The 26,981-nt window shown below is 42.8% G+C and overlaps 1 protein-coding gene across 2 annotated transcripts in view; it reads right to left on the bottom strand.

Moving 5' to 3' along the window:
• Positions 1–1,977: 1,977 nt before the first annotated feature.
• Positions 1,978–26,981, bottom strand: part of SOBP (sine oculis binding protein homolog) — a 144,738-nt gene continuing 119,734 nt past the window's right edge. For both annotated transcript variants that reach the window (XM_035109290.2, XM_035109288.2), the window contains 2 exons: positions 21,868–23,819; positions 1,978–3,269 (listed from right to left, as the gene is read on the bottom strand). In XM_035109290.2, coding sequence (XP_034965181.1) covers positions 21,870–23,819 — 1,950 coding nt within the window. In that variant the 3' untranslated portion in view covers positions 1,978–3,269; positions 21,868–21,869. The remainder of the gene's footprint in view (positions 3,270–21,867; positions 23,820–26,981) is intronic.

The raw sequence follows: 26,981 nt of genomic DNA, 5'->3' as shown, positions 1-26,981 counted from the left end.
TTCTCATGCCTGGAAATTCCTTACTATATTGCTCTCTGTCTGCAGTTTGGTACTTTTCTGTGTGGCTGGGTGCGAGCTTCCAGACTGGTGTGTGACCAGTGCTCCTCACATATGCAAGTTTTCTGCTATGTCATCAGCGTCAGAATGCCAGCATGCATTTTTAAAATTCAAATTTACCCTTTCTACTGAAAATCATATATACATTTTCAGGATTTTCAGATATATATATATATATGAGAGATCCATTTGTGATATCAAGCTCCTGTTTGGAAATGCCTCCAGTATTACCATCCTTACGTTTTTATCGCTGACACTGCTGAAAATAACAAGAACAACAACAAACATGCAAAAGTCCCATTGAGTTCAATATTTAAAATCCTGATTAGCATTTCTCAGCTTGGAAGTTTATTTTCAAGGCCACACCACTTTATGATAAGCATCTGAAATCTGTACAACAAAATACTAGTCCTGTGGGCCTCAATCAGCATCTACTGTATTGGCCTGAATATAAGCCGCACTCCCCCCCCCCCAGTTTCGACCGTGAAAAGTTAAAGTGCAGCTTAAATTCGCGACCTTACAAAAATGGGCTTTTACAATATCGCTGCTGAAACAGACATATGGTAAAACGGAACGGGTCTGAGTGCCTGCAGAATTTTAAGGGAGCGGCATATTCGGTTATTGTCTCCCCCCCCCCCTTGAATTTTAAAGGTGCGGCTTATATTCGGGTGTGGCTTATATTTGGGCCAATACGGTATTAGTGATTAGACAAAAGAGTGTGTAACAGCCATGTAAGCAGCTCCTATAAAGGTCACATTTTCTAACCAAGTGAAGGTGTGTAGAAAGATAAGACGCTGAGGAAAGATGTTTAGGTATGATGCGCAGAATGAAACACATGCATCTATGTGGAAGAACACTGGCAAGTTTAGGTAGGCGGTTGCTGGGAGGTGAAAAAGCCTTAGAATTGTTACTTGTACAAGAATGGAGAAGTAATTTGTGTATTAGCCCTTAGTCTGGCAAAGCACAGAGAGAGTTCTGGAGCATCACCAAACCAGGGATAGTGAGATAGTGAGAGTGAGTGAGAGAGAAAGAGTCTGTATTTCCAGTTAAATGCTTTTTCCAGTTTTCCTAAAAGAAGCTAAAAGATTAGAAGGAATGAGATCACCAAGGAGGAACAGAGAACCAAGCCTCCCTCCTAAACAGCTTTTAAGTAAGGATATTCTTTTTAGATGAAATGTTGAATTTTGATCATATCCATTATACGTGTCAACTTCTAGTGAGAAATGAAGACCTTTTTTGTGGACAGATGTTATATATATAAAAAGGAAAACAACAGCACAGCTAAGTGCATTTTTAAACTTGGAGATTTATTTTGTTTTAATAAATCTGACACCAGTCAGGGAGGGGAAAAAATGGTGTGAGCCCAGAACAACCAGAAGCATCTTAAAAGTGCTTCGTTTTCCCCATAGAAATTTGTCTCTGTTAGGTTTTGAAATCAATCCATAGGCTCATGAGCTCTTCCCCCCTCCCCCCACTGCCCTCCCTCCAGTCCTTCACCTTTTTAATTTTTCATTTATTTAATTTTTTTAAAAAGCGAGCTTGCTCGTCGGGTGTAGTTTTCCAAGCCTTCACAACCCTAATAAATAAGGAGCACCTGTAAAACAGTAGCTTGACTTAAGTGAATCTGTACAAAGGAAAATATAGAAATACAGTATGTACATAGTGCCCTCAGTACACCATTACTATAAGGCTTGGGTTTGATTGGCTTTTAAAACCCTGCCCCGCCCCCAACTCTTTGAAGCAAGCCCCGTCCAAACTGCTTCCTGTCTGCTAATTACAATAGCCTTATAGTAAAAGTGTACTCTTGGCATTGTAGCGTGAACAATTGCTTTATTCAAGTTAGTAAACAGTTACACTGGATCACAAGGTGATTTGAACTTTTTTTTTATATAATGATCCCCCCTCCCCATTCCCCCCCATCTTACTATTTTGTCAGAATGGGATACTCCACAATTGTTTTACCAAATCAGTGCCGGCATACATGCTCTAGTGTTCTTTTGGACTCTTGGCTACAACTATACAAGTGCACACAAGTAAATTCTACCCTGTTATCCTCCACCCACCGACTGAGGATCGAATTGCACATTTTCTTTTTAACCATGACAGGAGAAAGCAAACAGTGAAACAGAATCATGGGGGCTCTCTTCTCACTTTACCCCTGTGTTTTCATTGGCTTGGCCATACCTTTCTAATTATCATGAAAGGGGTCTGCATCTGGCGAGATTGTCTCACTGGCTTCCTGGATCACTGAAAAACCATCAGGGTTGAAATTTCATCCAAGTCTTTCATAACACCCAGCAAAATATTTCCCCCAGATAGTTTTACACCTTGAGGGGATCCCTTTTTTTCTTCTTTTTTGGTCTTTAGTTCAACACTCTTGCTCTGTTCCCGGATGGGGTGCTATTTAGGGGAATTGAAAGAGAAAGCTGAGAGGAATAAACATTTACTGAGTTCTCTTGGCATTCAGTCTCTGAAAAACCACAGTATAAACTATTCATGCTGCTTCTTACTCTGTCAAATAAAAATTAAAAAAGCCATAAAAGTGTAACACTGAAAATATGGCATTAAAAAGGATAAAGGTGGCATTTGTAAAAAATAACAAGGGGGGGAAGTATATTAGCCAATAAAATATTCTAATAACTCTTCATTTAAAAGTGCATCATGGGCAGGAGAAAGAGATGACTCTGAAGTGTCAATAACTCCAGTATAACCCCTTCATCCCCCCTCCCATCAAAAAACGCAAATAGGTCCGAAACCATACAATGCAAATCACAATTCTTAGTGTAGCAGCAAAACCACAGCAGTTTTTTTGGAGAGAGAAAAAAAAATCCATTTCATTGTCCAGCCTCAAATATCTGAACCTTGAAGTCAGTGAGGGGGGAAAGTACATACATTGGTCCATGTGGCTTTAGAAATCAAGAGGAAAATCCTCCATCGGCAAGAAACCAAAGGGAAAAGGGAGAAGGGGAGATGGTAGTCGGAATGCTGAGCGTACTTCGTGGGGTCCATGATGTGCTTACAGTCTTCTGAGCCAAAGGCACCCGAGGGTTTCAGCCTTCCCTCTGCGAGAATTAATGGCGGGAAGTGGCTTTGCTTGCTGGACTTTTAACCAGAAGGGGTGGTGAGTGGACCAGCTGGTGTTGTTTGGTGAAGTAGCATGGTTTGCTCTGCTCCCTTTCTCCATGCAAGGTACCCTGTCAAAGTGAGCATTCCTGTAAAAACAAAGGCAGGCAAGTCAGTGTCCACCCTGCATCCTTATGATTCATCACAGGTGGGAACGATGGCATGTTCTGATCAGACCCTGGACATGCCTGGTACTACCTGGGATCGACACATTTACAGTTTTCCTACTTATGCTCTGATACCGTGAAAATGTGTCACCACGACATTACACCTTTTCCTTTTGGCCTACAAAATGGTAGCAGGTGATGAAGGGCCAACTTGCAGTGCGAGAAAAGTACAAAATCCACATACTATTTCCTGCTCCTTTTACTTGATGAAATGGATATTCTCATCTTGAGACCCTGAAATAACCTTTGGGGCACAACCTATCCAGTACTGGATAGATGCTTTCATAGAAATCCCATTGGAGCAGCCACAGGATGTGCTTGGGACCCGCAGATGGAATTCAGCATTGCACTAAGAGGGAGAAGCATGCACAAAACAAGGTCTACTCAGACCGTTGGGATTTTCTCTCTCTCCTCCTGTGTGCCTTCTTTTTGCTGGTTAGGAAATGAAGGTGTAGAACCCATGCAATTTTATTTTTCAGACCTCTAGATATATGAATGGTTCTGATGTGGAGAGCTGTAACATAGGCAGGAAACAGGTAACACTTTTTAAGATAGATGGCAGTGGTATGAGGAGGCAACAGGTAGCATATTTTATTGCCTGTGGCCAAACAGGTCTGGTGGATTAGTTGGACCCTAAAACATTCTGCAGTGATGCCTACATCATTCTACCTTCAGTATTCTAGGGGGAAACAAACTCAGAGGCACCAGCTTCTCCAGACAATTAGGGAGGCCTGACATGACGTCCTCTGAACATTGAGGGGCCCTGGCCCCCTAAAAAAGAAAACATTAGGGGGGCTTAAACTGTCTCTCCCTCCCCCCAGAGTTGGAGCCTATGATGCCTCTTGTCACATGATTGTCTCTAGACTTACCAATATTAATTCCACAATTATATTATCCACAGTTTGAGCCAAACAATCCTCTCCTTCTATTTCCAGAAGCAACTCATTATCAGAAATAAGCCAAGCTACTTCCCCCCCAAAACAGGAATTAGCGCAGCTTATTTTTGAGCCACTCCAAATCTGTTCCCTGCTGTTCCACTATGAAGTTTAATGAAGTGACGTTGCAGCCAGATAAATTAGAATCAGCACCAGGGAAACCAAAGAAGCAGTAATGTTAATACTAATTTTTGAGAAGTGTCTTACACTGAGCAGTTACATTGTGTCGACAAGGCTGGGCTCTGCCCTTCTGGTTGCATGTTTTATGTCATAAACTGGCAGGACAAAGGGGAGGAGGAAAAGGATCCCAGGGAGGGGTGTAGCCAGGACTGGGACACACTGGGGCAAGCTGGGGATGGGGAAGGAAGTACTCACAGGGTGGTGGAGGATGACGAGGGGACAGGGGGCAGTGCACAGGAACAAGAGCAGTAGGACCCATCACCAGAGCTAGAGGGGCCCTGTCCCCATGAACAGGAGGGGTGCTCTAAAAGGTTGAGGCAAGCAAGGGCTGGAGGAAGCTTGGAACAGGTGAGGGTCACCTGCCCCATGAAGCTCAGGTCCTGCAATCAGCAAAGTACAAAAGGGAAGCAGAGCCGAGGGACTGTGTCTGCTCAGCTGTCCATGTTGATAGAACTTGGCTTGGATGATCCTGTACAACCTCTATGGAACTGTGCTTCGGGTTTGACTCTGGACTTCAGACCTGGCTACTTGGCTTGACCCTGGACTGTTTCCTGACCCTTGGACTTTGCTTGTGTGGCTTGACCCCTGGACCTGACATACTGACTTGCTGCCAGGTAGGCTAGGGGTTCAGAACTTTAGTGCTAAATTACCAGTGTGGCATAGTTATTAGAATTTGGATTTAGACTGGACAGACCTAGGTTCAAGTCTCCACCCAGTCATGATCCTTATTGGGCTAGTCACTGAGCCTAATGTACCTCATGTTGGAGGGTGCTGTCTATGGCAGGCTTACCTGGCAGTGGCTAGATCCACCCACTCTACACCCCCCCAAAAAAGGTTGTTGTTGTTGTTCTGCTGCTGTTGTTTTAAAGTGAGCCCAGAGCCCATCAGTGGTGGGTCCAAGGATGTCTGTTGCCAATGCTGGGATTCATGATTCTTCCACCATCTTCTAAAATCTAAACTGATCTTACTGATTCATCAAACTCATAGGATGGGCAGTTATCTTCCTTTCTGCACTACCTCAAGCTTTCCTTTGGATGCTGACAGTCCACCTAGTCCCAGGGGTGGATCTACTATGAAACTAATGAAATTTAAGCTTCAGGGCCCCCAATCCCATAGGTGCCCCAGAAGTGACTTTAGTCCACATTACTTTTTAAAAAATTGGGTCTAGTAGACCCAATACAAGTTGCATGACTCAAATCATTTTATGTTGCATGTATGTAACGGTTCCCTAATTTGCACCCCCCCCCCAATAACTGGAAAAGTCTTATTCACACCCGTGCCTTTGACATGTGAGATAATCCAGTACAGCAATTTTATTCAAAATATGACATGCAGTAGTAAAGGTGTTTTTATTACAAAAATAAAATAAAATGTGGCAATGTGTCATGGAACAACCTCACTGAAGAAAACAGTAGTTACCCAGACCTTGTTGCTGGCTGCGAAGGAACCCCTATAACAGTTCAAGCTTTAGGGCCTCGAAAATGTAGGCCTATTCCACTGGCCAATCAACTGATTGATGAGAAACAGCAAGAAACACAAGGCATACCTGCACAGAAAAATTTCGTGTTTCCAGTGTGACATTTTAATACCACTACAGAAGGGAGAGAGCTGTTGCCACCAAAAGAATGGAACCATGGGTTATTGGGAAATCCTGTGCCAGCGTTGCAGCTTGCATCATATAGATGCAGCAGCCTCTGGTAGATTTGCTTTCATTCCCATTTGCTATTTAGACAGATGAGACAGCATTGTAGATTTAGCTCAGGTTGCTGGGATCAGATGCAAGCTAAACAGGAACACCTGGTGCCCCAAAGAAGCCAAATGTAGACTTGCCCTTTAAACCTGAGGGACACGTGCGTTTAAGGTCAAGGCAGTGGTGTGTCTTGGCATATATGATGTGTGTAGCTGTTTCTCTTTCCTTAAACTACCTGTATTTAAAGGTTCTGCCTTGCTAATGTGCTAACAAGCAAATAATCGCATCTTAATCGAATTCATATTAATGTTATGATTCACTACCAACAACTTGTATTGTCAGTATTACAACACAATGCAGATATTGCTTAGGAGGCTTTTGAGTCTCTACTTTTTGAATCTCTGTGTGAGGGCTCAGGGGGGGAACAGAATTTATTTTGGTGGGAACTTTCCCCCCCCATTTATTTCCAATAGATTGAGGAAAACTTGGGGAAATGGGTTTCCCTTCGATTCTTCCTGTCCACCTTCCCCCCCCCCCAAAAAAAACCTGGCCTTCTTTGCTTGTGAGTATTGGGAATGTGTTGCAGGCTTGCAGATTACTGTTCCCTAACATGCTGCAGTGCAGTAGCTGATCCAACAGAGCAATGAATGTGAATGCTGTTGGTGACAAAGAACCGAAATACGCCTGGCTCCTTTGGGACAGAAATGGGCTTGAAGCAAAGTCAAACCCATAATTTTCTAAGGGAGGCTCTGCTGAGGTCATCGACCACAAGCGTGAAGCTGAAGCAGGCTGTAAACGCTTTGGGTTTGCCTGTTGTGTGTATGAATTCTGTTCTTCTTAAAAACCCTGAAAGTAGTTCAAGGCTTTCCATTAAAGCCTTCCCTTTTGAACAGCTGGTGATTTATCCCTCCTTCCCCATAAAGTGATATAAATGACACCACATCACTGGGGCTGGGAGAAACATTCCAAGTGCAAAGTCAGGCCAGCAACATATTATTTTGGGAGAAACAACAAGCTGGGAGCCATGGAAATAGTCAGTGTGTGGTTTAGCTCAGAGAGTTCTTACTCAATCCCAACCGCCATTAACACGCATTGTCCTCAATTCTGTACATCTAGTGCCTTGGTTTACATGGATCAGGTTAGACACACAGAGCTGCTATTTATGTAGCTCATGCACTACAGAAGTGGGACAAGTATTTCCCCCTCCATTTTATTAGATTGTGACTCAGGAGAGGTGAAGGTGACAACTATACGTGTGCTGTGCTATTGATGGTCCATAATTAAACATGGTTAGAAGCCTATGGATATTGAAATACTTTCTGTTCACAGGAGGGTTTCCTCTAGTTGAAATGCTTCAAGGTCAGATCTTTGTCAGATAAATGGGAATAGTGGGGTAGCCGCATTCTGGTACTCTGCTTAAGGATCCTGGCACTTTTGCAATTGCATAATAGGTGTGATACAAATGTTTCCCCTTGCCTTGGAATTTAAATACCATGCAAAGGCATTCAAGTGGCCTTGTCAAGAGATACATATGCCTGCAGGCTGGCATGTGGAGGATTTCTCAAGCAAGAAAAAATGCAACCAAATGCCCCAATTCATTTTTTAAATGGCAATGCTGTTTTGTGCTGCATCTGGCTAATAAAGTTCTTGGGAAGAGTGCTGTAGCTATGTGCATGTTGTGAATAAGTCTAACCTCCCACAGAATTATTCTGGGCAACAGTGAGCACAGCAGCCCACCTTTCATTATTTGACCAAACATCTAGGTTGTCTGTCATAATACTAGTGTTCATTTCCCTTACACCAGGCAACTTTAGGACCTGATCTCTCAGTCCCACTGCTTAATCATGACTGCTTGTGATTCAAATACCGTAGCACCATGGTTCAAATTACCATGAACACCACCAGGGCCTCAGTGGGTACACTTCCTGAACAGTGAGTCACCTGGTGGTTCTGACTAGATATTATGAACAGCATCAGGTTAGAAGCAGGGCCGGGGGAAAGGTAGGCACTGATGTCTAGACCAGGGGTCCCCAAACTTACCCGGCTTTGGGTCGGATGCCCACCGCGCCGATTGCATGGTGGGCCGGAGGGTGGGGGAGCGCGCACGGTTGTGCGCGCCCATGCGCATGCACAAATACTATTTCTGGCACACTCCTGACCTGGAAAGCGCCGGAAATAGCTTGTGCACGTGTGCAGAAGCCTCCTCCGACCCAGAAGTACACCGGAAATGATGCTTGCACGTGCGCACAAGCTATTTCCCTCGCTTTTCCGGATCAGAAGTTGGCAGCCACACCGCACTGCGTTGGTAAGGGCGGGCGGCGGCAGCGGACAGCGAGGGTCCCCGGAGGCCACATAAAAGAGCCTCAGGGGCCGTATGTGGCCCCCGGGCCGTAGTCTGGTGACCCCTGGTCTAGACTATATATATCTGCATTCTAGAGAAAGGTTAACTTACTAAAAATATGCAAGGCCAAACTCAGCTAACATGTTTCTTTCAGGGCTATGACTTGGTGATATATGGGTCAGGAGTGCCAGCTTGGCACCGATATTTGATGGTGACCAGCCCCTTCATGGGAAATTCTGTGGGTGCTCAGGCAGCCAGGGCCCGAGGGAGTTGGCACCTATGATATGGGATAAACTGCTCTGCAGGTTCCCTTTACATAAAAAGTTGAGTTAACATACATACAGAATAGCATGATATCCATATTTAAAGTAAAGAAGCTTAATAGCAACGTATGAACTGCAGTGAACTCACTGTTCACCTCTTCTATATAACCATTCATACATCAAAATGCCTGTCTTTTGATGAAAAACATCCAAACAAATGAGCAAACACGCAAACAAATAAACTTTGAAATGGTAGTTGAAGTGCTTCATACAAACCAGACAGCTGTCTAAGGCACCAGCACACATAGTTCACAATGGCAACAAGGCTTACACTTAACCACATAGGCTCCTCGTAAGTATCTTAAAATTACTCTAAATATAGGGTGAGTGTACTAATAGGTTGTTAAGATGCAGAACTTTGCAGACAAATCAAAGTCTGATCGTTTGCTTCATTCTACGCTATCCAAGCACCTACATGTCTGCACTTCCAAAGGGAATGGTTTTGTTACACAGTCGGAGTTTTCAAAACAAGTATTGGAAACTGGAATTTAATTGGGGGTGGGGACTGGAGGATATTTTTTATATAAAAAATACAAATTCAGTTTGATCTCTTTGTCTCTATATAATTTGTTATTGTAGGTTGGCTTAAATTTAAGCAACATTTTAGGAACATTTGAAAAACTAATCCAGCTGCAGGGTGGATCTTATTACAAACTGAGGCACAAGTTAAACAGGAATATCATTCTTTCAAATGCCACGAAGAGGCCTGGAGAAATAAATCCTTGGATATAAGATGGAGAAAACCTGCTATATGCCAATGCACTGGGAGTTTAGCAGACTGGTCATCACTGAGTTAAATAAACATAGATTACTTAGCTAGGTATCAGATTCAGACTTTTTCTCAGGCTTGTAAAGTTTTCATATTTAACTTTTTTGCATTCCTTTTCTGGTGCAACAAACACTCTTCCAGCCACAAACGCCTTTCACATAGTGGGGGAAAAATATCACACAAGGCACCTGATGGACAATGCACAGCAGAACTGAACAATAAGGCTCAAATCTGATATAATAATGTGTTGTAGGCTCTGCTGACACTATGGCCTAAGGACAAACCTGAGACAACAATCTATCTAGTTAAAATGCTTAAAGAACTGCTTAAAGTCTTACCTATTTCCAGGTTTGCATATTGAAGGACATAGATGCCACTTCACTTTTATTTTCCCTGATGCACATGTGGAGTTTTAACTGTTTTCTCAATTCCAGCTGTCACTGTTCAATTATGCCCATGGTTTCCATAATTGCATTAATCAAAAGCCAATGTGAAGATGGTTTGGGAGAAAGGGAACTGGTCCACCATACTAAGAATCCATAAATGGTGATAGCCAGGGAAATATTTACTTGGTTTCTATTTAGTCTGAGCACAACCCATGGACAGATTCTAGGTTTGAAAGAGAAATAAAGCAGTGCTTTTTTCAGGAAACAGATCACATTGGATCTGGACAACTGCCATGGGATGCATAAATGGCCAATAATGAAGAAATAGGTTGGGCAAGCAAATCGGAAGTAAGGTGAGCCAGAATGGAATAGTGGCTAGATAATTGTACTGTATTTAGATGTTGGAAGCTCACATTCAAATACCCAGTCATGAAATTCAGTCCGATGGCATTAAGCCACTTGCCGTCTCTTAGACTAACTGACCTCATAGGATTAGGGTAGAATTAGACATTATGAGGAAAACACAGTTCCTAATCCTGTATTTTCTTCCTGATTCTTATGATGGGGGCTGGGGACTTAATTCATCTCCTGCTAACTGATTTCCTTGGCAAATGCCCTCATACATAAAGTTGTGTTCCCCGCCCCCAGCGGCGAGGCTCCAAAATCAGATTTGAGTGGGAAATATGGAGCATTTTCAGGGGAGGGTTATGGAAGGGTTATACATCCCTGTCTCTCTGTGGCTGCCCCCAAACCCACACTTTTCTTGGCAAAACATGAGGTTGAGACTATGGATTTGCTGAGGGAAAGTGTGGTCTGGCCCTAAGCCAATATTATCAGTGAGCTAGTTTGCATCTTCTATCTTTATTTATTTTTCTAATGTTTAATTGTGTGTCTGTATTACTTCTGTTCTCTTTATTACATTAAATTACTTTACCTGCCTGGTTATCATGGTGTGGTCCATGTTGCTTATGTTGCATTTCCTAAAGTCACACATTTCCAAGTTAGCATATGGAGTTTAAGAGTATGTTTGAGGTGGAATAGTTGCAGGGCTCCCGATGCTAAAGCAGAGACAGGGAGTCCCATAGGCACCTTACAGCACTTCCTGACTGTCACTCCCTTATGGCTGACATGGAACAGGACCTTACTGGCAGTTCTTCCAATGTCTACTAGATGTTACTCACAAATGTAGTGAAATCCCAAAACTTTTTTTTTAAAGCAGCCTCAATAGACTAATTGTGGCTGCGAAAGCAGTAAGGGAAGGGAATACTTAACTGTTCTCCCACTGCTAAAGTTGTCCCTCCATCTATGAAGGCCCACAAGCAGCTCTCTCAGCCTCAATTCTTGCACCTGTCAGCATTCTAGATGCATATTTATCTGCATATATGCACATCTGGTAAGGGACCCAGGTGGCGCTGTGGTTAAACCGCTGAGCCTAGGGCTTGCTGATCAGAAGGTCGGCGGTTCGAATCCCTGTGACGGGGTGAGCTCCCGTTGCTTGGTCCCAGCTCCTGCCAACCTAGCAGTTCGAAAGCACGTCAAAATGCAAGTAGATAAATAGGAACCGCTACAGCGGGAAGGTAAACAGCGTTTCCATGTGCTGCTCTGGTTCGCCAGAAGTGGCTTTGTCATGCTGGCCACATGACCAGGAAGCTATACGCTGGCTCCCTCGGCCAATAATGCGAGATGAGTGCGCAACCCCAGAGTCGGTCACGACTGGACCTAATGGTCAGGGGTCCCTTTATGCACATCTGGTACCCTACAGAAGCAAACTCAATTATTTTTACTGGGAAAATGGGTTGTGGGGAAGGATTAAGCAACGTTTCCCTGTCCTTTCTCAGCTCAGAATGGCAGTCTCCAGAGGATGCTTTTCAGAGTCCTGTTGGGGCTTTGATTCTGTATACTGTATGTCTTTACTAGCCCATCACAGACAGGAACATGAGTCTGAAGGAAAGAAAAGGGTAACTTCCAAAGATTGGCACCCTGGTACATGATAGCTGCTGACTGAGATGCGTCCTTTTGTCGGAGATGTCCTTAAATATTAGTTTGTCAGAAGCATATGCCATCCTGAGCTGCTTTGGGAAGAAGGGCGGGATATAAATTTAATAAAACAAATAAAATATCAGCAGAAAGGTTGTAAAGGAAACGCCTAATGCAGGCATCCCCAAACTTCGGCCCTCCAGATGTTTTGGACTACAATCCCCATCATCCCTGACCACTGGTCCTGTTAGCTAGGGATCATGGGAGTTGTAGGCCAAAACATCTGGAGGGCCGCAGTTTGGGGATGCCTGGCCTAATGTATAAATTCAGAAGGCTGCTTTGCTTTGTTCCATGTCATGTATCTAAAGCTTGAAAGCTGCTTAAAATGAAAGTTTTGGGCTTCATAAATTAAAGCTTTGTATGCCTTCTCAGCCAAAAATGATTGTCCAGCAACCAGCAATCCTATACTGTGAGCAATTTGCTTTATTTTTGTTTCAAGTTACTTGAGATCCACAACTTAAGAAATCGGATCAACTGGATGGGGAGCTGGGAAAGAGCAAACCCATATTTAATTTATTTAACTCAGATTTTAAAATGGCAACTGGCAGGGGCTTCCCTTGAAGGATTTTTGTTTCAAAATTTGTATAGTGCAGTTGGTTATTCTATATTCTTCTTATGAAGCAATGCATATTAGCAGTTTCCTAATAAAGATTAAGGTTGTTCTATGAGGAGAAAATAAAAGGTCTTTTGTGGGGGGGGGACAATCCCCCCACAACAACTTGGGGCAAACATGTAACACATAGTGATACCTGAGGGCTGATTCATATAACTCACTGGGTCCATGAATGGTACCCATGGGAATGTACTTGCTCATCTTGCTAATGCCAGCTCCCAGATTGTGGCCAGTCCATTATGAATCAATCAAGCTTTATTACGGTCATATACCAGCTATTAAAAATAAAAATGCTTTACAAGGCTATGGGGGTTGTCATTCGGGGTGGATATAAGAGTCTGTAAGTTTGAAGGGGCTATGTTTCCAGAGGGCGGGTCCAGCTGGCCTTTCCCCTGGTGCTGCTCAAAGTTCTCAGTTTCGTACCCAAGCAAAGGAACTACTTCCCACAGTCCAATACCGAGTTTGCTATTCCAATATCTGTCTTGTTCTGGGGGGGGGGGGGGAGACTGGTCCTGCAGATCTGCGTGCGGAATCTGGCTACCGTCCGAGTTAACTTTTGGTCCTTTCCTAATAGTAGGGCCTTTAGTTTGGCCTTATCTGGGAGGTCGGCCAGGCTCTCCAGAATGGGGGAGATGGTATCTCTGTGTACCTTATCGAACAGACGGCATCTTTAAAAAAGATGTTCAGGGCTGCCTACCGCCCCCAATGGGCAGGAGCAGAGTCTCTGCTCGCATGGGATCTTTCTGAAGGAGCCTAGCAGCACTGGCGAGGGCAATGCCAAGCTTCGGGCGAGCGTGAAGGCTCTTCTTGAGTTTCTGGATCCAAGATAAAAGAGATACGCTGCCGGGGCAGCAACGTATTTCTTATTTTCAGCTATATTGAAATCTGGGGACCTCATGCTGTCCAGCTGTCTCTCCGTTTCCACAATTCTTTGTCTGACCTCGGATCTCGCTTGGTCTATGCCCATGGCCAATAGGGCTTGGGGTGAGAAGCCTAGTTTCCGGAGAGTGGCCTGGACCTCAAACTGCCAGCTGGACTGAAATTGGTCTCAAAGGATCAGAGGGGCCAGACCTCGAGGGTGTGATTGTAGGGTCAGCCATTTATAAATTGAGATCGGTCTGATATGAGCCTCAACCCTCATTTGCCCTGTTTCTAATCTTACCCAGGCATTTGAGACGCACCTGGGAACCTGCAGTAGGGCTCTGAGAAATTTTGATTGGAGTGGCCAGGCCATTATTTGTAACCTCTGCTATATGCAGGATTAAGCTTTTTTGCATCCATTTTTGTTAGTATTCCACAAATGATGTTTTTGATATTGCGCCAAAAAGCTGACTCCTGCATGTGCAAGATTCTAGTCCAGTATTTAGTCAAGTGTAGCATTTAATTTTCTACTTTGGGGGTGATGGCAGGGGGGGGGGAGAGAGAGATACAGTAAGGAAGCTAAATGATATGTGTATAATTCAATCTTGTTCGTTTTAGCAACTCCTTCCCTTGTAATGTAGAATTAGAATAATCTTATTTGGATGCGGTGATGCACAAGCCAACTTCACATGGTTAATTTTAGAAAGTTTTTCCTTCCTCAAATACAAAACAATTAAATCCTGAAAAACGTTTCTTTAACCAACAACATGTCCTAATCTCTCACTGTGAAGCCAGGACATGCAGAATTTTGGTGGGCTGTCTGAATTATATCAGGCAGTATCAGCTTGACAGCCTTTACTCTGGTGGCCAAACTTCCCAGTCAATGGGGAGTGTGTTGCTAATTAGTATTTCCAATAATCAAGTGTCAAGTAAATAGTGCATTTAGAAACCACTTCTAGAGTTTGGACATGTGCGTGAAATGGTGCTATTGTGTTGACTGCTTTGGCTTCAACTACTACAACTAGGATTCTCTTTGTATCACTGGAATGCTACCATGGATATACCTGCTCATTTTATTATTGCAGTAGGCTATGAAATAGATAGAATAAATTTTGTTAACATAAGTAAAGTCCATTGGAAATGTCTCTTGTGCAGTTCCCATTCATTTAAATTGTTTTTTCTTAAAAACACACACAGAAATGGCTTCCAGGATCAGAGCCGGATTTAGTTTGATGAGGCCTTAAGCTACTGAAAGTAACGGGGCCCTTTATATGTCCAGCTGTCCTTTGTCAACAACAAATTGTCGCTGTTAGAAATGAATAAATGAGTGATATTTTAGGGAGCAGGCTAGCAGGCGGGGGCCATTTCTTACATCATAGGAGCCTACCCAACACAAAACACTGTTGCTGTACGTAGGTTTCCTTTTATTTATTTATTTATCAAATATTTTGGAAATGTACATCCAGGTGTTTTTTTCCTTTCAGTTTTTGCCCCCCCCCCAAGAGAGTGGGGCCCTAAGCTATAGCTTGTTTAGCTTACACGTAAATCCGTCACTGTCCAGGATACTTACCCATGACAATTAAAGGAGACCCATCCTTACAGCATCTAAGGAAGAACTCAATGTTGTACTCTTCCCATTGTTTCATCAGTGTAAACTTTTCAGCTTGCCTGATAGAAACATCTCATCTCTCCTCCCCTTTGCACTGTTTTGGGCAGTTCTCCAGACAGACCCTCAGGCCAGTTATGGGGGAAGCAGGGAGACAGGAAGGGGGAAAGTCCTGTTGCATGAGCAGGACTCATTGTGCTGGCTCCTGCTAGTGCACCTACTTAGTTGAATACATCCCTTACGATTTTAATATCTATGTAAGTACAAGCTACAAAGAAGAGAAGGTTCTCCACAAAGAGGTCTATTGTAAAACATGAGAGGAACCCACACAACCTTAAAACCTGTAATACTGGTAAACAATTAACACATCCATGTAACCACTGTAGAACACTGAGCAAATTAATCTATGGGAAAACCTGCATATAAATATAATAATCAAATAAATTATGCAAAACGCTCAGAATACTGGGTTGTGGCTAGCCACTGCTATCCAGGAACTCTGATGCACACACACAACCCTTCCCTGATTGGAGAAGCATTCCTTGCGCATGACACTTGCAGGAGCTCTCCTAAGACTGGCAAGGGCAGACCTCCCCAAACTTCGCCCCTCCAGATGTTTTGGCCTACAACTCCCATGATCCCTAGCTAACAGGACCAGTGGTCGGGGAAGATGGGAATTGTAGTCAGGGCCGGCTCTAGGGGTAGGCTGGGTGGCGCACCAGGGCGGGGGCGCTGGAGCAATCTCCGCACCAGGGCGCCAGGGCGCCCGACATGCTTGAGACGGCCCTGATTGTAGTCCAAAACATCTGGAGGGCCGAAGTTTGGGGATGCCTGGGCAAGGGGCTGCTAGCCACACTGTAGATGTTGATACGCAAGAAGGTTGAAGAGAGCATGGGAGAATTACTGTTCACATGCCCTACCTCATTACAGAATAAGGGGAACACTAAAAGCACTTTGCTGATGACTCCCAAAATCTCGGATTCAGCACTCTTTTGTGTGCTATGAGAAAGGAAATTGTAAGGAAAGGGGGTGGAATTAGTGGTGGAATTGCTGAATTAGTGATGATGGACAGTTGCTCTCTTTCATTGGCACTGTCTGCGCAACCATCATTATTATCTTGTAGCTGGTCTGCATTTATTTTTAATCTCTGTCTGCAGAACGTTGATGCGTTGCTGAATTTGTACACAAGAGGTCTTATGGTTGTATTGTGAAAGACTTCACTCCTCTTTTCTTGGAAATATAAGAGATAATTTAGTAGCTCAGCTTTTTATTCCTAGAACTCCCCCAGCTGATACAGGATCTAAACTCCATATGGTCTTCAGTGGAGACTGACAATCTGCACCAGCTCAAATTCTTTGGCCAAGCTGCAGATGTAGGGGAAAAAACAACAATTCTAGCAAATGAATGGTATTGGAAAACTGAAAACCATCACCGATCCCTGTCTAAAATGGTATACTGCCTACATGTCATAAATAGGTGAGAAAAATGAATGTTAGAATGCAAAGTAAGGCCTTTTAAGCTATGAATTAACATCAAATGTCTAACTGGTGTTACCGAAGTTCCCTCAAAAAACAGCACAGTTAACTTCTACTTGGAAAATGAAAATATCAACAACATATTTCAAAAAGAACTTTTAGGACAATAGACCAGATTGTTAAAATAATAGGGCAATAGCTGTTCATGGTAATGCCTTCACTGTTATTTTTCACATAAAATATTTTGTGGGCTTCTATATTGGAAATAACTCATGAATCATTTTGTATTATCAATAATTTTCTAACGGCAATTTGTCCAGTGTCAAATTATTGTCTACAAGTTTCTATACTGAATTACCTGGAGAAGAAAAAAATAAGACATGTCTGTAAACAAAATCCTTAAAACAAACCAAGGTTCTGCTTTGCCTAAACATTCACATTTTATAATAAACAGTTAAGTGAAGAAACATGACCTGACAAGACACAGATGCTGTATGAGGAATGTAATGGAAGATAAATGCAATTTAATGACTGATTAGCTTTACATGAAATAGGGAATCAAAACACTGAAATATTTAACATGCTACAGCACATTTCTTATACAAACTATAGGTGTGCATATACGAACCCAAATATTAACTTGAATTATCTTTCCGTATATAGGGTAACATGAAGGTTTAAATAAAACCTATATACTGTATTTCTGACAAGTGGGTACATCAGAATTGTTCATATGAACAGTTCCTGATATTTTAAATATTATGGCAAAATAAGCAGTTTCCCCTCCCAGGTGTATGGGAAATAGTTAAGTATAAGGGTTAGATAACAGATAATTTATTTGCATCACTGGTGTTTGGATCTGTCCAGAAATTTATAATAACCCTATCCAAAGCCAAAATACAGATATTACAGACTTGTGTGTCCCCCCCCCAATAACTCCTCTTATCTGTCTACTCACACCCAACACAATTGTAATTGTGTGGCACGTGAACATGCACAAACATACTGTATGCATTGTATATGTGTACGATAAACATTATAATTGGTCATGGTGGCAGCAACATAGCAGGAAGACATCATATAGACGTCCATCATTTAGATGTGAGCAATGGGGCTCTAAATCAATCCTGAGAGCAGTATTGGACTGGAACTTCAAATCTGAGATATCAAATACCATGGAGATTCTTTAGGCCAAATCTTGGCTGAACGTATTCGGTTTTTTAAAAGGTAATGGCTTGTTAAGGGTGCTGAACTAAAAGACAGAAATATTCATAGTTTTACAATGGATTCTTCATAAGTAACTACTGTATAACTACTGAGTTGAGTCAATGGGGCTTGTTCCCATGTAAGTGTCTAGAATTGCAGCCTGAAAAACGCTTTTGCAGTAATGCGAGAGCTTACCCAATTTATATTATGGTCACCCTGAAAATGTTGCATCAATAATTATCCCAGGTCAGTAATTTTCTGCTCTATAATAATGAAAATGTTGCCAGATCCTAAGATATCCCATATTCTCTTTGTTTTGAATGGAAAATTCTCCATGGTACTTTTGTGTGTACTAATAGCACTGTCATGGCAAAACATTGCCATGATAGCATAAAATATAAATTACTAGAGGTTAATGGGTACTCCACATTGCAGTAAAACATGGCATGTCATTAAACCTCATCTGGCATATCATCAATATGATTTCTGAACCAACTTCTTTTTTTAAGATGGCAGAGTTAGGTTTTCTCAGCTCATGAATCGCAAGAAAATGCAACTACATCTGTTGACAAGATGAAAGTAAGAAGAATAGAGCAGCGGTATTTTAAATAGGGGCCACTGAGAAGCAGGTACAAAAGGTACCTCTCTATAGGCCCAGAACCAATGGGGGTCCAGATGCTGAACTTTCAGTAAAAAAAAAAGTTTTGAGCTCACTTAGTGGAAAATTGGGTCCTCCCTATTACAAGAGGGCACTTGTTGAGCTGTGACCTGGCAACTAGACCCTGTGTTGTGGGTGGGAACGTTTGGGTGGCCACAACACCCTATTGGAGGTCCCTCGATCCTGGGTGCAATTTGACCAATGGGATGCCAGCTAAATCGATCGAGGGACCTCTATTTAAGCCCCTGCACATGTCCCTGATCTTCCTCTTTGGGGCTCAGTGGATCGGAACACCCGCGCACCTCTCACTATATTTGGGGCTTGCGCTTGACCTTGCTATGCTGTCGTGTGTCGTCTGTCGTTGGGACAGGGGCATGGCAGGAATTTTCCCCACTTGGCTGATTGGCTGGTGCCATTTGGGTTTCGCCTGTCACATAGCAAATCATCACAACTTGTAAGGTTGCGGATAGGCTCTTGTTCAGGTGATAGGGGTGGCAGAGCACTCTGGCCATCCCTATGCAATGGGTATTCCATTAAAGGAATCCACAGACTCACTCGTTGGTCTTCCCTGTGAGGGGTTGTGCCCTGAGACTGAGCAGGGGCGTCGCAATGGGGGCGGGCTGCCCTGTGCTCCACTCTGTGGGGGGCAGTGCCCCCTGGCCCCTCTGCACCTCCATTGACAGTGGCTGCTGCGGCGAGGCCGCCCAGATACTGCTGACTGCCATCTGCCACTCAAAGTGACTGGCGAGGCGGGGCGGGGCCGCACACGGAGGCGGAGCTCGCTGGGCTGGGGAGGTGACGGACCGCTGCCTCACTCTCCCCCCTCCCTCCCTGAGTTGGGCAGAGCAAGGCGCCTCTTGCGAGCCGCCCCGTATGGAGTGTGCATGTGCGGGATGCCGCACATGTGCATTCCGCATGGGGCGCCATGCAGGCGCCGCCCCCAGTACCAGCTGGGATAGTAACGCCACTGAGCATGAGTCCAGGGGGCATCCGGGTGGAGGACTCGCAGGGCTCCTGCTTGCCACTGTCCCAGGTGTTCACCCAAGGCTGGGTGGAGTGACCCTGGTTGGAGCCCTGGGTCAGCGCTACCTGCAAGGGTGCAGGGAGCTAGTCGAACCAGAGCCTATGCAACCACTCACTTCATTGTAATCAATAAAGTTGTGGCCTAAATTCTGCCAAAAACCAAACCAAAAGTTTGAGTCTTGTCTGAATTTATTTGGGGGGGGTAGTTAAAAGGTCTACACATGCAAATACAGGAAACTAAATTTTCAGGCACCGTTCAAAGCCATTGTGAAGTCACAGCTGTGATTGATGTCTACTATGAAGAAATTTAGAGACATACAAGTCCAAGGAAGATCCAAAAATAAACAATGGAGAGAGGACTTCCTGGTTCACTTTTCAGCCCGTGGCGGATCTTTCTTGATGCATGTGTCACTCTAAATTTCCTCTCTAGATTAAAAATAAAATAAAAGTAGAAATGGACTGCCTGCTTCATTCTGAAAGAAGAAAGCTAAGTTCTGGTCTGTTCTAGAATTCCCCCTTTTCTGTTATTGTTGCCCAGAGGAAGCAACTGAAAAACCCAGGATTTTAGTGCAGCAGTGACCACCCAAAAGCAAAAGGTAGTAGCAAAACCAGGAGTTTGTGTTTAACTCAGGTTTTAACTTCATGCAAAAAATGGAATTGTTTTTGTGAGTACGTAACCATTAAAAATAATACTCTGCTGTTGTAAATTCAAATAAAAACCACCATTGGTATATCCATATTGCAGGTGGTTGAGAAAATGTGAGTTATGAGAGACCAATGTATGGCAAGTGTATGGGGTATATTCCAGGTGTTTGTGTGTGTGTGTGTGTGTGTGTGTGTGTGCGTGTGCGTGTGTGCACCGTGCACGTGCACTTAGGGAGGTGAAAGTTGAAGAAAAGGGTTGTTGCTTGTTGCAGCAATCTCTAGGGGTGGGATGGGGAAAGATTAACTGCTTCCCAACAACCCACATGGAGGTGGAATACCAGGACTGAGATGAGTTGTCACTGCTGGTATAAAAACCTAAATGGGAATATTGCTGTCAAAGGCTCAAATCCTTTTTGCTAAGAGAGAGGAAAAAATAAACTAGTGTTGGTTTGATTTGTGCTAATATAATTGCTCTGGTTATTGTAAGGTATATGTCCTGCTTTCAGGCTTCCTATAGGTTGGCCATTGTGATATCAGAGTGCTGAACTAGATGTTACACAAAGCTGTGTTGCAGGAAGAAGGCAAATGTTTGCATCAAATATGTAATTGTACAGAATCCTAACTGTGGAAAGGCCATTAAAAGGTGTGTATGTTGTATGCATGTGTCAGGTGATGTTTTCTTAGAAGACATTCACTAATCTCCCCCACACCTCTAACCAAACCAAAAGGAGCAAAATAATGAATACTCGACTGCAATTGTTTAGTCCCTGAACAGTTATTTATAAAGAGATTCAAAGTGACTCAATATAAAAAGCATCTAAATACTGAAGTGAATCAGTCTTGAAGTGTCAGAAATCCAAGCATCTGCTTTTCAAACACAAATAATTTCTTTTAAAGGCAGAACATTAATTTGTTCTGAATCTGAATTATACATCTGGCATATTAAGCATTTCTTTAAATGCCTATTGCAGCAATAATACAAAGGTGTAAGAGAGAGTTACTTGTTTGAAAATAACACCGTTTCAAAGAGAAGACTCAGCTGTTGTTTTGGTAGTTGTTTTTGTTTGCAGAGGTGCCCCAGCCAAAGACTATTAAAAATGCATTTGAAATCAGTACACTAAGGGCCAAGGAGTAAATGGAGCAATGTGACATAAACATGGTCCCACTGTACTGGGATGCATCGGTAAGAACCAAAATGGTAAGAAACATATGAAATTGTCTCTCCGTTTAAACAGAGCTCAGAGTTTTCCTTTAATGTGAAGTAATCTTATGGTACCTTAAAACCTGCACATTTTAAAAATGATGAAGGTCAAATGAGAATGCCTTTGCATTTTAGTTAATTACAAGTGGTAGAATTGTTCTGCTATGGGTTACCCCGAAAGGTAAATTGTGATGGTTAAGCACAGAGATCCTGAATTGCTGTTACCCAGATGGCTTAGCCATATACACTAGGTCAGTTTCCTGGCTTCAAAAGTTGGCATAGGAAAAGATCCATTAGTTAGGATCTAAGCAACGCTACAGTGGTCACTGCCAGAGTTCTAAGAGAATATTCCACGAGAATAACAGAATATATACAGCTGATGGATGCAAAACAAACAGATACAGAGGTGTCACAGGACAAAGACAAAACATAAATAATGACCTTCTTGTGCATTCATAAACCACAATCTTTCTCCCAGTTTCACAAATGGCCACCTCCATGTGTTTCACTCCTACCTGAAAACACTGATATTCATTTTACTAACACAGAAGATTGTAGTGATTACACAAACCTTTACTTATTCTGATTTCGAATTCGGAGACACCTCCTTTTCAGTGGTGGCTCCAGATCTTCTGGCCCTGTGCTGAGAATTGGCGCTGAAATAATGCATGGTGCAATTGCAGTCTTTTCCACTGGTTTTGGCACAGGCTGGATGACACAGCCTGCCTTGGGTAGCATCCGCAAAGCATATGCATGGTCCTCATCTGCAGGATTGTTCAGGTTGGGATCTTGCTTGTCTCCCCCAAACAGGGGCTCTTCCCCAGGCTTCTTACCGGATTCTCCTTCCCGTCGGCAGTTTGATGTACAGTTGTTCTCCTTAACAGACTCCAGCTCACTGACTGGCAATTCCTCCAGAGGATGAGACTTTTTCTGCTCCTGGGGCTGCTCTGAGTTCTTGGAAACCTCTGGGCCCTTTGTGCCATTCACAATAACATTGCAAACTGCAGCTGTACTATTTTCCGAAGTGCCCGATGGCAGTGCGATGGGGCCACAATGAACTGGGTCACTACAAGGTAACGTTTTTGCTTCAGTAGGGCTGCAATTGTTCCTGCAGTCATTGCAGTTCCTTTTGTCTGAGCTACCAAAAGTCAGATTGACAACACTGCTAGCTTCATGTTCAACTTTGACTTGAGCATGTAAAGCCCTATGGATAACATTGTGTAGTCTAGACCTGTGACCTACAGTTAAGTCTATCACACCATCCTGTGGTCCCTGTAGCACTGTAGGAAAACCAAACTTGTTGTTCACTGGACTACTAGGTTTCACAGTCAAATCAACAACTTCGTTTTTACTGTGCTCCTGATGCACTTGTGTTTGATTTAAGGACTGGCCTGAGCAACTTGGACTTGAGTCAGAGGACTTGGAAGGCCCTTGTTTCGAATCTCTAGGGGACACAGAGTTATTTGTTGGCTTTGTCCCAGTTGCATCAGTGGATGTACTTGGAATGAAGTTCTCCCCATTACTGGAGAAGCCGTTTGGGGGCTTGGAATCATTTATGTGAGGAATAGGGATTGGAATGGGGATAGGAACTGGTAGAGGAACAATGACAGGATATGGCACTAACAGGGTTGGGGGTGGCACCAGTGGGGCAAGAGACGGCAAGCCAAAGTTCATCATCTGTGGCATGGGCATAGGACCATTTGGCATCATGCTTACTGGTGGGAAGGGAAGACTGGGCAAAGGAACCCCTGGGGGTGGAGGGGGTAGTAAACCTGGGGGGTTTCCAGGCATCGTTGGAGTTGTTGGAGGGTGAATATGAGGAGACAGCATTGGCCTATGCATAGGGCTGGAAGTGGGGCCCATATTTCTAGGACCACCTGGTGGTGGACCAATTCCCGGAATCATTGGATTGGACAGAGGGCTGTTCGGATTTGAGGCATGGTGAGGTGGCCCTCGAATAAAGGGTGGGCGGATTTGCTGCATAATTTGCTGTTCCATGAATATGGGCAAAGGTACCGGCCCACGGTTTGTCATCACCATGGGAGGGCTTCGAGGTGGGACACCAATTGGAGGCACAAGGCTAGCAGGTGGCTGAACAGAAACCGGTGGCATATTTGGATTCTCGTTGATGGGGATAGATTTGGGAACAGGCGTTGGGATTTTAGTGACAGAGCAGTTGGCAGTGTCAGGCGGAGAGGCAGTGGTAGACGCTGATGGTCCAGGGCCTTGAATTTGGCCAGCTGCAGACACTGGGGATGGGGCCTTTCTCCGAGCATCTGCTAGCGGTATATTCCAAGAATCTGGAGTCAGCAGCTGCACCCCAGTGCCTTCTGCTTTATTTTCGACTGGAGGATGTAATGTGCTGCAGAGTCCAGCTGGAAGATTGGCCTGTGTTTCTTTGTAGAAAATGTCCATTTTGTACTGATTGAGACATTTTGCACTGCAGAACTGAAGCCTTCTTTCCCCGTCCCCAAAATCCAGATACTCTTTTGTGTGTCTTATGTGTTTACACCAGTCACATACCTACAACACAGTAACAAAATCAAAACAGGTAAGAAAAGAAGCGATTTCCTCTTTATATTGTCATTTGCATTAAAAAAATATTTTTAAAAAACTTTCCGTTACTGCTTTCCAAGCATCTGAATTATCAAAGGAAAGTATAGTTCATGAAACCTGCATATTTTGACCCCAAAATCCTATCATTACATATACATGCTCAATAAATTATTATGTATAAATGCCATTACAATACTTGATACAGTTCTCATCTATGATGCCTTAAAACATGAAAGCATAGTACTGTAAAAAAAATACTTGTGGGTCTGTGTGCTGTCCACATTCTGGAAGAGCATCATGATTTTAAGGGTGTTTAGCTAAAGCATAAAATGTGGTGAGCTCTAGTGGGTAAGAGATTGCACTATCAACTGGGAAATCCTCTGTTCAAATCTTATCACTCCCATGAACTCACAAATAGCCCAAACCTATGTATGTTTACTCAGGAGTAAGCCCCGTGTCATTCAGGTGGATTTCCTTTACATGGTAGTAACTCTGCATAGGATTGTAGACAAAGCGGGCTTTAACAAACTCAGTGCTTCTTCCCACATTTGAAACATGGTTATAGTAATAGTTTCCTATTTTGTGAGTTGTTGTATGAATTGTAAAAAATGTATATGAAGCACTGGAACAGTCTAAGGCACCAATCCTGAACGCAGAGGGAATTTTTCCCAAGTAAACATATAAAGCATTATTTGAACATTACATATAAATCTAGTGTAGCATTATAGTGCAATCATATAAATATCTACTCAGAAGTAACCCCACTGAATTTAATGGGGCTTAGTTACAGATAAATGTGTATAGGATTTAGCCAAAAAGTGCTTAAGCACAACAATTTTATTGGACCTTAATTCTGTGTGGATTATGACTTTCACATTAGGTAATGGTCACATAGATACTATATGCATAAATAAGATCAAATAACATTCAGAAAAATGAGCCCAGTGACTTGTGACAACTGAGTGCAAATCATCTGTATTAAGCCCACAACACAGTACATTTTAAATTATTTAAATGTAAATGGTAAATGGTACCCAAAATGCAAAAGCATCATACATCGTTGGCTTTGCCTTCCAAGTATGAAGCAGAAATAGTAATAAAATCTGGGTGAATTTCAAATATTCTGAAGCTGTGATATTTCAACAAGCTGGAAAGATTTTCCAAGCTGTTTGCCCACTCTTCTTCACTAGTCACTTTTGTATAACTTCTTGGCAGACAACAGTTTATTTAACAACTTTTCAAAAACTAAGGCAAACCTTTTATTATTAGAGCCTTACAAAAAAAAAAGTTATTTTCCGTGCTCCGTGCTACTATTGGTGTGGTGAAAACACTGCCAATACTTTTTAAAATAAAAAAGTAAATAAGGCTTGAGAACTAATTAAGCTGTGAAAGGTTTTCCCAGTTGTAAGCCACTAGAAACCAAAGTTCAAAAAATAGTCATTCTAGGTTTCAGAATCCATTTCTTCAGAGAAATTATTGTGATTTCATTAACACATTAATTTTGCAACACTAACAGCTCTCACAGATGGCGGAGACATGATCTACAATTCAAATATGACTCTTGTTTGCACAAATGCCTTTCCCGTCATATGGCATTTTAAACAAGAATTAAAATGAGTAATCTTTCCACAGCTATAAACAGATAAACAGATGTCAGAATTTTCAATGCCTTTTTTTGACAGATTTTATACACAGATACAAAACTTTTTGAATTTTTTTGTTGTTTATTCAGTTCTCATAATATTCTTTAGACTGTCTTTAGTACTATACATTAAATGTACAGTACTGAGTTTATGGCCACATGAAAGCAATGCTCTTCGCACACCATCACTATTTAAGACTAGGAATACTATTTGTGCACGTGTATGTTAAGATAACGATTGTGAAATGATAGCATTAAATAAGCAATTTAATTTTAATAACCATTGGCCATATAAACAAACTGAGAACAACATATGCTGGGCATTTGATTACTCATCTCATTTAACTCTCAGCTTTTCTTTATCTGAAATGGTGATGACACTTTTTTAAAAAATGTGGGTTTTTTTAAGCCTAGTCATGATGCAAACAAAATTAAGCCCTGTTAAGTCACACTGATCTCAATAGGCATTTATTTAACTCTCACAGTAACCATATTTACTAAGAAGGAACTTATATTGGGTTTAGTGGGGCTTACTCCCATGTAAGTGTGCCTATGATAGTAGCCATCTTTTTGAAATCAGTAGGATTTAAGCACACTTAAATTAGACTCTAGAAATTAAATCCAGACACTGGATTTGGGCTCCAAACATTTCAGTGTTCTGGGTTCAAATGCCACCACTGCCACCATGTAAAGAAGGAATGAAAAACTGGATTTTTGAATGCATGGGAAATGTGTTGGTAAGGTCTCCTTATCTCTGTCTCACTCCTGTTAGCATATAACAAAGGAGAGAGTATGACTCCCATCCAGAGCTAATTCCCTAACCCTGCAACCTAGCCAAATGATGCACAGGAAAAATCAACCCTACCGCCACCATCCCTGAAAAGTCCCCCAAATTGGAGTCAGAGAACATTAAGATCTGTTTCTGGGTGCCCTTAGGATTCAGGCAGACAACCGCCAAAGACCCACTCGGCCTCTCAGACCCAAGCCCACGTTACTCAGTAGCAATGACCCAACAGCCAGGTACCAGATTTAGAGACAAAGCTTACCTTACCCTAAAAAGCCACACCAGCAGATGAATGGAACTGCTTTGTTAAGAGACGACAAAGCCAAACAGAACCCTCTTGACCTTAAAAGTACAATTTAAGAATACTGGGGAGATGCATATTTTGGAATTTAGGGGTAGACCAAAAATAACAAAGCTCGCTTGCCTTGCCCTAATATCAACTATTACGTAGATTCATGGACCTCACCAGCAAACTGCATCCAGACACATGTGGCTGCAGCGGCATAATCCTTCATCTGAATGGGGACCCAGAACCAAAGTCAAAGGTCAAGGTTTTTTAAGTAGGCAATCAAGGTCTAGGGCCCATTTTCTCCAGCACCAGAGGGCATATGTGCGGGAAGACCATGTTTTTACACCACCACTTGACATGGAACAATCTTGCCTTAGACTCTCCACACAGGTGAGGTGGTAAATTAAACTGATT

Source organism: Zootoca vivipara, chromosome 3 (genome assembly GCF_963506605.1).
Source record: "Zootoca vivipara chromosome 3, rZooViv1.1, whole genome shotgun sequence".
Classification (NCBI taxonomy): Eukaryota; Metazoa; Chordata; class Lepidosauria; order Squamata; family Lacertidae; genus Zootoca; species Zootoca vivipara.
The sequence above is the reverse complement of the archived record's forward strand: the minus strand, read 5'-3'. Positions and strand labels throughout refer to the sequence as shown.